This window comes from Phaethon lepturus, unplaced genomic scaffold (genome assembly GCF_000687285.1).
Source record: "Phaethon lepturus isolate BGI_N335 unplaced genomic scaffold, ASM68728v1 scaffold37931, whole genome shotgun sequence".
Taxonomy (NCBI): Eukaryota; Metazoa; Chordata; class Aves; order Phaethontiformes; family Phaethontidae; genus Phaethon; species Phaethon lepturus.
Window position 1 is genome coordinate 3,349 of NW_010519144.1, and position 11,131 is coordinate 14,479.

Below are 11,131 nucleotides of genomic sequence, written 5' to 3' on the forward strand. Positions count from 1 at the left end.
TGCAAATCGCTGCTCCATCACATCCCTCGGGTGGCTGGGCTGGAGCTGCAGGAGACCCGCGGGCGCAGGCAGGCTCTGGCACACCCCTGTGAGCTGCAGCAGCCCATTTCTCTGGTACGGGCAAGGCTCCAGGTCTGGTAGGCCCTTTGAATCCCTCTAGGGAACTCCACAGGGACCTCTGTATCCCCATAGCCTTTCTGGACCCCGCAGCATTGCTTCTGGTGATGGAAACAGGCTGATGCCCCTTCCCATGGATGCTGTCACCACTGGAGGCAGGTTCGCAGCCCTGTGGCCAGCTCCAGCCGAGCTGGCAGGTAGCCCAGTCCCCTGCCTGAGCACAGGCTCTGCTTTCAAAGCAGCAAGGCTCCATACCTACAAAGAGAACGAGGCACGGGCCCTCATTCAGCTGCACGGCGTTGGAGTCCGTCAGCTCCAGCACGGGCTTGGGATGCCAGGGGAACTCGCGGCATTCGATGTCGTTCAGCACCTCCACCCGCCCCTGCCGTGTGATCACGTCTCCCTTGGAGTCCAGGACGATGAGAGTCGGGATGCCTGCGATGGAAGAAAAACAGGGGGGGTCAGCCAAAGCGTGAACTGGCCAGTGACAGGGCGTGGGGAGAAAGGCCTTTTCCTGTTGCCTCCGGCTCTGGCAGGAGCCCAGCGAGAATGCTGCCTCTCGACAGTTCGTGCACGGTGTGGGAATGGGGTCCCTGGATCCCGTTTCCGCCCTAGCAGAGCACTGTAATCCAGCAGCCAGCGCAGGAAGCTGGGAGACAGGCTCTGGCACTGCCTGCCTTTCCCTGCCCGAGTGCAGGCAGGGGTCATTGCTGTCTGACACTGATGCTCCCGGATGCAAACCCCACCAGAGGTTTCAGGGACGCTCCTTGCAAGCTCCCTCTTGCAAAGTGCCAGACAGAGGTGCCTCCTGCGTGCGAGGCAGAGCAGCGCTGCCCCGCAGGCACCATCGCCCCAGTGCTCAGAGGTGGCTGCCACTGGAAGAGCCCAGTCCCCGGTTCACAGGAACACATACGAACCCTTCTGCAGTGCGGACTGCAGACAACGGTGGCCAGGAAGCAGGGTGTGTTCCTTCCCAGAAGGAATGCCATATATTTTGAAGCCATGAACTCCTCCGTGAACCCTCACACCCCTCCTTGGCGCTAACTGCCCAGCCATTTCCAGAGCATGGGGATGTGCATGACAAATCGAACGTTATTACCTGGTTCAGATGCCGTTTCGTACCACCCAAGCCTGGCAAGGCAGGCAGCTGACACCGCCGGTGGAGGAAAGGGCCCCAGACCAGCACTAATAACGGTAATTTAGTGCTCAGGGCCACGGATGCCCCCAGGAATACTCAAAAGACAGTGCATGCCTCTGCAAGTGGAGACGGAGCGGGACCATACACACTAACGCCAGCAGACTTTGTCACACGGCTAAACCGCAGGCAACGCTTGCAAACGAACCTGGCATCCACCTTGCTTGGCTGCTGCCCTCACGTAAGGGAGGCGAACGTGCTTGCCGCAGAGTTTTAGCCCAAGTCACCCACTCAAACCCGGCCGGGCCGGCAGTGAGGCAGGGCGGACACCAGCTGGTGGCCATCCCATCTGATAAGGCACCGACGAGGCTTTCCGGCCACAAAACGGTCATGGGAGTCAACAGGAGCAGCTCATGTTGGTGACTTCATCTGGAAAGCACAGCATTCCTCTCCCATCAGGGAGACAAAGAAACATCCCGCAAGGACGGAAGAGAGGAGAGTTTGAGATCAGGCCCCAGGAGATGGGTCAAGTGCCCAGTGTTAGTGCCAGGTGCTGCTGTCTGCTTCTCACTACCCGAGCTTCAATCCGCTTGCTATCCAGCATCTCTGCCTTCACCCAGTGACATCCCCCCAATCACAACCGGCAAACTGAGGCAACTCAAATCCTCCTGCCCTCCTCCAAAGGTTCATTTCAAAGCTCATGGTTAGAAATACCCTGCAGAGCCATTCTCTGAGCAGGGGCACCCAGCGTGCTTGCCTCTGCCAGACTGCCAGGGCAGTGCACTCTCATGTTCGTACAACAGTGCATTACTCACAAGCTCTCTGAATTCTAGGCATTTCTCTAGGAAATACATGGCCGTCTGTCTGTCCCACGCCTGCCGGCAGGTCCAGGCAAGCGGCCGCATTCCCCTCATTCCAGCCTAGCAGCGCTGCTCACATTCCTGCCGGTGTGCTGGGGCTGCACGCTCCTGGCTGGTGCAAGAGCAGCAGCGCAGGAACGAGGCCCGATGGCTGGGCTTGCAAATCCCAAAGGTATGCCAAGAAAACCATTTTATATCACAAAAAGGCTTATTCATTACCTGATGGTATTCAAAATAGCTCTAGGGCAGGGACGGGTTAAACAGACTGCAAAGAATTGGGAAATCTCACTCCGGCCCTACCCTGCAAGGTACAAACGACTACTGAAGCCAGGAAAAGCATAGAGTGATCAGCATCCCACATGATTCTGATCTTTATCCATTTAGGATTCCCAACCCTGTCCCAAATGCTTGCTTTTCTGTCCACTCCAGACCTGCATTATAGATGAGGGACAGGCTAGAAACGTGGGTTCAGCTTGGTACCCCGTCGCCACTCAGCATGAACAATGCAGCATACCAAGGCAGAGACTGCAAATGAGTTTTGCTGTTCTGGAAAAATTAAGGGCCCAGTTTAGACACAGATCGCTGTCTGATCCCACAACTACCAGGGACTTCATCCACTATTCAAAGGATTTCGACTTTACCCGATTTGTGTATGTGGACACACAAACCACAGCACCCATCCACTAAAACCTCCAATTGCAAATACCAAACTGACTCAGAAAACAGAGTCTTTAAGATAATTTATCCCGAGTTTAGCACGCTCGGTAAATATAAATAACGCATCAGAAAACTTGGGCCTGGGTTTTCAGTCTGTTAGGAAGTACAGGATATTGTGCTGGGTCAATCCCTGCAGCTTTTACCCTGCATCAGAGGTTTCCCACCAGCCATGAAGCTCTGGTTTCCTTTTCTGGGCCCGCCTGGAGAAGGCTGAGGCTGCAACAACCCATCTGCTCCCGGTCCCAAGCATCGCTGCCTTAAGTCCTCAGCCCCTTCCTGCACATCCCTGGCCAGGTCCCTGGGGTTAGGACACAGCCTTACCAGGCTCATGGTGGCATCCCATAGCATCAGCCTCGCCTTCCCAGGTGAACCTTGTTACTGCTCCCCTGGCAAACACGTCTTCTTTGCATGGGACACAGACCAGCAGGACCAGGGGAACTGTCCTTAACCTTATTCACACCCGCTACTAACCCCAATACTTCCCCCCTGTCCCCCCTTCCCTGCTCATAGCAGCCACTATTTGTTATTTTAATGCCTTCTGGGGGCTTTGGTGATTGCCATGAGTCATAACACCAGAATTTACTTATCAAGAAGAATCACAGATCAGACACTCTGCAATGAATATTGTATAAGCTTGGATGAGAATTAGCATAGATAGGCTCAGTTTGATTTTATGCATTAGAAAATGGATTCGGTTCCCACGGGGCTAGCTTTTTATGAAAATACAGGGGCCAAATGATTTTTTTACAGAACCTGGCAATACATTTACTTACTTATATATTAAAACCCACATCCGACACGGAAATCTCATCTGCATCAAGTCTGTTGGGTGCTGACATGCAGCAAACATTCAGAATACACCAACCACAGGACGGGTGGTGGGTTTTATTGCTGTTTTTTCATCTTTTCAGAAGAAAGCTCCAGAAACCTGGTACAAGAAACCTCCTATAACAGTGACTTCCAGGCTGCTCCCGCCAGCTGGGCTGCGAGAGTGACCAGTGGGTGTCTGGGCTAAAGCACGGGGCAGGGGTGAAATAAGTTTTTGGAAGCTCCCCCAAGGGACTGCAAATCCCAAAGAGACACCACGGAGTCCACAGGAAATATTCAGGAACTCAAAAGGTCTCATAAGATACACAACAACGAGGGGCAATTCCTATCCAAGCATAAAATTGATCCGTGCTCCCCACCCCATCGGAAGGAGAGCTAGCGTCAGGGGATTTCACCTAAGGCAGGGCCATGCAGCCCAGGAGCTGCCTGCACAACAGAGGATTATTTCTAAGCAGTCACGACACAAGACATGACTCTTTCTCAAGATAGTGCTGCACCCAGAGGCAATTTAATACAGGGGGATACAGTACAGCCCACTGACTGCGCATGGGTTATGAATAGAGGCATTCAAGTAAACCCAAATAAAGGCCAATAACTCAACCTATATTTTATACTGAGTTTTTGAATGCTGTAGGGGCCAACACAGGACTAAAACAACAAGAGATTTGACTCTCTTGCTGCTTTCCACCACTCCGGAACTTAAAGCAGTCAGGGAAGACAAGCTCTTCTGTTGTTTCAACTCCTGGCCTTAAAAAAACAGCAGAAAAACCACCCCACGTGGATGCTGTGCTCACAACTCAAGGCACCACCAGGACGGTAACGTGGACACTGAAGGGGCTCCATGCTCTCGCTGGTGCATAGGTGCAGCTCCAAAGAGGGGCTTCAAAGATGCCTGGCAGCATCAGAGCCATGCACCAAGGGAAAGGCAGATGAGATTACACAGGGCTGATTTTTTCATTTAGGTGGAATAACCACCAGTGGCGATGAGCGGAGCCCACGACATGAAGCTCTGGTTGGAGAAAGCTTTCGTTGCAGCTGGGGCGGCAGCCTGCTGCGAAAGCCTGACTGCAAACAGGCAGGCAACACTAAAGTTGGCACAGAGGATCCTGAGCTGCTGCCTGTGCAGGGGTCAACGACAACCTGGAGCCCCTGGGGAGCAGCACAGGGGTTTCCCTTCAGCCCTCTCCCTCATTTACCGGTGCCCCGGCACCCTCCCCGCAGCACCCTGCTCCACTCCGGACTGCAGTGGGGAAAGAGAGCCCAGCCCAGCCCGACAAAGCCTGCGCAGCACCCAAGTGGGAAGGGAGGTGGGTCAGCAATGCTCCCCATGCAGGGTGCAAACTAGCCTGCCCCCGCATTTCAACACCACTTTGTGGGATCGCAGTTCATCCTTGCAGATAGGTCCCCGCTTTACGGGAAAACCATGGCAGACAAGCAGAAGGATTTGCCCTCCAACATGCCCAAATCCCAGGGTCGGCGTCCCTGGGAGAGCAGCTGAAATGCAGGGGTAATATGGGAGCTACCCTGGCAGAGGAAGGGGGTCAGGGCACAGGGGAACAGCAAATATTTATATTTTCAGGTCAGCACACAATGAAGAGAGATGTTTAAGGAGCCGGTGGCTGAAGTCAGAGGGAAAGCTGTTGTCACTGTTTCCCTGGCTACAGCATGCCTGGTGCTCAAGTATCCATGTCTGGACACCTTATTTACAGAAAGTCCCAGTGAAACTGGCAGCCGTCCTGCAGCGCTCAGCCGAAACCAGCACTGGAAAGGTTTGGGAGCGGGCTGGGGAAGAGGCAGATTAATTTGGAAAGCTCTTGCCTCATGGGAAGGTAATTAAGCAGCAAAATGATGGCTATTTAAAGCAGGAGAATGGTTATTCTTGGTTTAAGGTCAGGGAACAGAGTTGAGTGACAGCACCTGAGCTCACCCCAGAAAGGGTGTTCGGAGAGGACCCCAAGGAGGCATTACTTCTCCTGCCACTCTCCCCAGGCTTTCATCCACCTTTGGCAATACTCCTCCTCCCCTGCAGACTGCATTAACCCTCTGCCAGCCTGCGCCCACCTCACCAATGCCGCATGGAAATGGACAAGAAACAGGCACGTTGCACAAGACCCTTTAAGCACAGGGAGAAACTATATGTACGTACAGAAGACCTCCTTGTGAGCTAGTCACCTTGCACATCTCTGCTGCAGTTTGTATCCTGCAGGAACAAGGTGCCAGTCCCCAGGAGGACTGCTGTGAGCTTTTATTGTCTTCGTGGCTCTTTGAAGCCACCCAGACAGAGTCTCTGCCCTGCCCCTCTGAGCAGCCAGGGCTGCTGGAATTCTGGCACTGGCACGTACAGTAAAAGCAAAGCCATGGTTTACATCAAACACGCACTCTTCTGTAATTCTTGTCACTAACATAAACCAGATGCCATCTTCCTCAGTCTCTGCAGAGAACGATGGCCTGCCTTTGCATTACATAAAACAGCAAGAAAATGAAATTTAAACCTTCAAGAAAAAGCAAAATAAATGAATCAGTAATTAGGCAAAAAACATCCAAGCCAAAAACAGCTTCCAAGTTTCCAGGAAGAATTAGGTTGTTTATGGAAGTCCTGCTTCAACTAACAGCCTGCCTGGCAGGTGGTAGGAATGTGAGTTTGTGGAAAGCAGAAACACGAAGCGGCTCTGCCCGGGGCACTGTGCTTTGCTTTGCTGTTTTCTTGTTTTAGTTAAAGAGGAGACATTACACATTCAACAAAAGGAGCAGAAAGGAGGGCTGTGCATCAGCGCGGCCTTTCCTACCTTGTATGCCATAGAGTCGATTCAGGCGCGACCGTCTGGCCTCGTCGGCGTACGGCACGGCTACCCAGGGCATCTCGCTGAAATACTGCTTGAAGGAATCCTCTGACCTGTGCAAGGGGAACAGGGCATGGGATCCAGCATACAGCTCCTCTGCCTGCCAGGCTCTTGCTTCTTCTCATTAAAAACCTGGCCTGCAAAGCCCTTTATCCCTTGCACCAAAGCCCACCAGTAAGGGCTGCTGGCAGACACAACCTGGGCAGAGCCAGACGAAATTTAAAGCTCCTAGTCCCTCAAGCAGGGGTCCAGGGTGCACTTTTCCCCAGTATAATATTTCAAACTCTCCAGGGCATCTGAATGTCAACCCATGGTGACAGCAGCCGCCCAAGCATCCTTGAGGCCTCAGACCCACGAGCCAGAAAGCGAAACGCAGAGCTGCTCCACAGACAGAGCCTGCTCTCAGCTCACCACTGCCTCGCTAACGCCCCTTCGCACTTCGCTGCCGGGCAGAGGGCACGGACTCAGGCAGCCTTTCTGATACCAGAGCCAACCTGCTCTACTGCAAATCAAATTTCCTCCTCAAACCAAACCAGCAATGCTCACAGCTCCCCAGCCTGGGGGCGGCCAGCCCTGCCTGCACAGGGTGTTAGCGCTTCCTGACCTGTCTGCACTAACGAAGAGTATCTCAAACTTCTGGCCCGCCTCCTTGATTTTCCGGTAGGACTCCACCAGGACCCTCGTGAGGCTTCGGCACGGCGGGCACTGCAAAACACAACACGTGCATAAGGACATCGTCTCCTCCACAGGGCCAGACCCACACCCAGCAGGTCCAGACGACCCAGTGACCATGAGAAGACAGATGGGACCTCATCTTTGCTGGAGTGCCGGGCCGCAGCCCTGAACCTGGCTGGGGCTTATGGCCCATAAGTTGCCAACACAACCTCTTCCATTTTTAAAATCTGACCACTCCTCCCCTTCTGAAGGGCCAGCTGAGGATGACAGGGCACTGCAATGCTACAGCTTCTTCCAGAACGGCCGGATCATCTTAACTGCTTCAACACCAGCCAGCCAGAGGTCTTTACCCTCCCACAGAGCTCTGCAGCAAGAGCTGCAGGGGGATCCCCAGAGCACCCCCTGAGCTCGCTCTAATTGCTCTGCAAAGCGCCTACTACTCACCCAGTGTGCGGAGAAATAGACCCCCACGTGCGAGCCCTCCAGGGCATTGCTGTCTAGCGTCTGGCCGTTGTTCCTTAGCAGAGGCCCAGCAACAACTTCACTGAAGGGTTTTGGCCCCCAGGGGAACTCCAGTCCTGGGGAGGGGTCAGGGTGTGGGCGGAAAGAAGACACAAAACAGCAAGATGCATATGTAGCATTTACAGTTTCAAAAAGTTTAAAAAAAAAAAAAATCCCACCTTCTGCAAAGATACAGGGGAGCTGGGAAAGCCAAGCTCTGCACTGGAGCCAGGGCCACCTCTTTCTCACAGGTAGGCTGCACCCGAGCCCAAGTTGCAGCAACTGCAGCTTGACAAAGCCTGCTTGGGTTTTGTGCCTGATGAGGCATCTTTTCCTTATCAACAGCATTTGTTTTAACAACAGAGGGCAAGGTGGTACGTGCTCAGGAATGCAGTCAGACTATTTGCCTTATACTGATACTAAACATGTATTTTTAATATATATTTATTTATTTGTAAAACCATATATATATATATGTAAAAGACTTTTTTCATATATATGTTAGAAAACTCTCTATATAAACTTAGACTAACCCTCTGCACCCCAAAGCAAGCAAGTGTGCGTACACACAAACACATGCTCTGAATCATCTGCTGCCAGCTCTCAGAGCAATCGATCTATGTATTCAGCCAGAGAAGAGGAAACATCAGAGATGGTTCAGGCCACAACGTGTACCTGCTGTACAGTTCCTGCCACCTGAATTAGAGACTCGGCCACTGCGCTTGGCATCTACTGCATGAAGAAACGACAGGCTGGTAATTATGTGCGCATGGACAGCCTAGCAGTTGAATGATGGGTCTGCAGGGTCTATGAGTAAGGGCACACGTTTTGCTGATTTTTATTTTTGCAAATTGGAAGAAGACGGATTTAACATCAACCCCCAGCTCAGTAAACCTCAGAAATGGTGAACAGCGGCATTTCTCTGTTGCGTTTGTAAATAATGGGGAATTCATTATCCTAACAGACTGATGTCAATGATAAAGTCCCACTCACTACTTTGGAAGGATTCTGCTCCCAAGATATGGAAAGACTGGACCCTCAGTTTGTCTGTCCACGTGCCTCTATCAGGGAAAAATCCAAACTTAATGTTTCAGTTAGTCTAACTTTTTCCTCATTAGCACTTCAGACAAAAATCCTGGAGGGGAAATCTTTGTTCTTTTCAACAAGCAAAACCAAAACACAAGATCTGGCAGGAGTGATGCAGAAAATTTTATGCTGAAAATAATACAGTGCCTTGATTAGTTAAGTATGACAACAGTTGTTTGTCTCCTTCCTCCCTTGCCCAAGGCAACTGAAAATGAACTGAACTGAACAGGCAGCTCTGTGCCCATGTTTCTACGGGACACGGGACTCCAGGTCTTACCTTCTGGGTCATCTCGGATTACCAGGAGGCCATTCCTGCAAACCACCTTCCCGGTGGAGGCATCGATAAATATCAGGGAAGGAATGTTGGAGACTCTGTACTTGTTCCACAGCTTCAGCTGTAAAAAAGAGATTGGGAGGGGACAGGAGGAAGGTAAACTTGGCAGAGGAAGATTTTGGAGCATTAACATCTTTCAGACCAAAGGTCAGAGCTAAGCAAAGAAACAGAGCCGGTGCTTCAGCAACGCATGCGAAGGCCCGCGAGGGCATCTCTCCAGAGCTGCTGGGCCAGCCTGGACCTCCAGCGCCCGCAGGGACCCGCACCACCAACACGTTTGTCCCATGCCTGCTGTGGGCTTGCCCGTGAGCACGGGCAAAGCTTCTCCTCCTGCTGCATTTGCCTCTTTGCAAGTAAAATGGGGATAATATTCACCATACTTTGAGGTCTTTGTTTAGAAGACATGGTAAGCACAAATACTTTTAATGCCACTGCTCTGAAGCAATTTGTAATGCTTCCCTGGCTGTTTCCTCCCCTCCCATTTCAATGTTCATTAAACAAACCAGCAACCCCTGCCAAGACGCAGCCACGCTGAAAACAAGGCCAACACACAGAAACAGGATTCTTCTGCAACTGGGGCTTCCCGGGTTTGCTCCCAGAAGCTGATTAACGGGTTTGACATCAGCCCGGGGGCCGCGTAGCCCGGCTCACCTCTCCCGCGCCACCAGCCTCGCAGCGGTGCCCGCCGGCTACGGGCGGAAGCCGTGCGGGCTGCGGAGGCCATGTTTCGGGCGTCCCGGTCCAGACATTACTGTCTGCTGGTCATTACGTCCTGCAGCGAGCTCGGCTCCGCACAACACCGGTGGCTGAGCGCTCTGGGTGTCACACGGTCCTGGGTTGACGTTTCTCAGCATATGCTTCTGGCACAGGGTGATCTGGAGCTTAACCCACGTACGGAAGCTTGCTGGGACGGGGAGGAACAAGACGACGACAGCTGCTGGCACGGCCCAGCCTGCAAGTGCGGGCCGGCTGCGGTGGAGCCGCCGGTCTCAGAGGAGCCCGTCTCCCCGCCACGCACGGAGGAGCTGCTGCAATCACCGCGTTTACTTACATTTCTGAGCGCATTTCAACCTAAACAGCCCAGTGGTGAATAATCAAACTTTTAAACAAAAGCCAAACCATAGCAGAGAGCCAGAGGGGAAGGAAATGAATCACCACCTTCCCCTAAGCTCTGCTCTGCAAAGCCCCTCAGGCTCCGGGTGTTTACAACTCGCTGGGGTTTGGAGAATAAAACCCAGAAACAGGAGAAGGGCAGGAGGGGACTAAGAATCCCACCCAGTCCCAGCGAGGGTTTAAGCACGAGAACCGGAGAAACCCTCACACAACGTGCTGCTGCTTCCATCAGTATCTCACATGGAAACTGGAGCCAGGTGTTTTCCCAGAGAATAAAGCCATGGCTCTGTGGATCGCCGTCCCTGATTTCCGAATAGAGGCAATCCCATTTTCCAAGACGGGAATGATCTGGGGAACCGAGCAAACGACGGCAGGAAAGGGATGCGACGTGCAGGCAGAGCAAACCACATCCCTTGGCTTGCTCACCAGAGATCTAGCTGAGGGGAAAGTCACATCCACATTCAGATTTTAATGGCACTGTATTAAATATTTCTTCCACCACGTTTTTACAAAAGATATGCCTGAATGAGCGACATGAGCCAGCTCGCTTGCAATGAGATGTTAGCAAAACCCTCTTGGGTCTGAAGGAAAGCATTAATACTGATGTAGGAAGATATTATCGTCCATCTACTAGGACCAAGAGAAAGGTCTTTGTGTCCTGCCCACCAGCCTGCAATTTCCAACAGACATATTCCTTGGGACAAGCAAACTCATTCGTAACGCCAATTCACAAACCCCAGAAGGTAAAATCCACTTCTGTGAAGTTTAATGGTGGGGAAAAGCTCTTCATAAGGATCACAGGCATTTAAGAGGGTTTTGCAAACAATGAGGAAATTACAACTAGCAATTGGATCATTCCGTTTAAATAGTTGCTTACATTACACTTCATTTTGCCAAGCCCTTTGTGTACGGGCCACGCTCCCCT

General features: G+C 52.2%; 1 protein-coding gene across 1 annotated transcript in view; it reads right to left on the reverse strand.

Moving 5' to 3' along the window:
• Nucleotides 1-9,154, reverse strand: part of NXN (nucleoredoxin) — a gene marked incomplete at both ends in the record, with an annotated part of 11,685 nt that extends 2,531 nt beyond the window's left edge. Inside the window, 5 exons of the mRNA XM_010296950.1 lie at nucleotides 373-552; nucleotides 6,444-6,550; nucleotides 7,102-7,202; nucleotides 7,617-7,750; nucleotides 9,037-9,154. Of these exons, the coding sequence (XP_010295252.1) occupies nucleotides 373-552; nucleotides 6,444-6,550; nucleotides 7,102-7,202; nucleotides 7,617-7,750; nucleotides 9,037-9,154 (640 nt within the window). The remainder of the gene's footprint in view (nucleotides 1-372; nucleotides 553-6,443; nucleotides 6,551-7,101; nucleotides 7,203-7,616; nucleotides 7,751-9,036) is intronic.
• Between the last annotated feature and the right edge of the window lie 1,977 nt (nucleotides 9,155-11,131).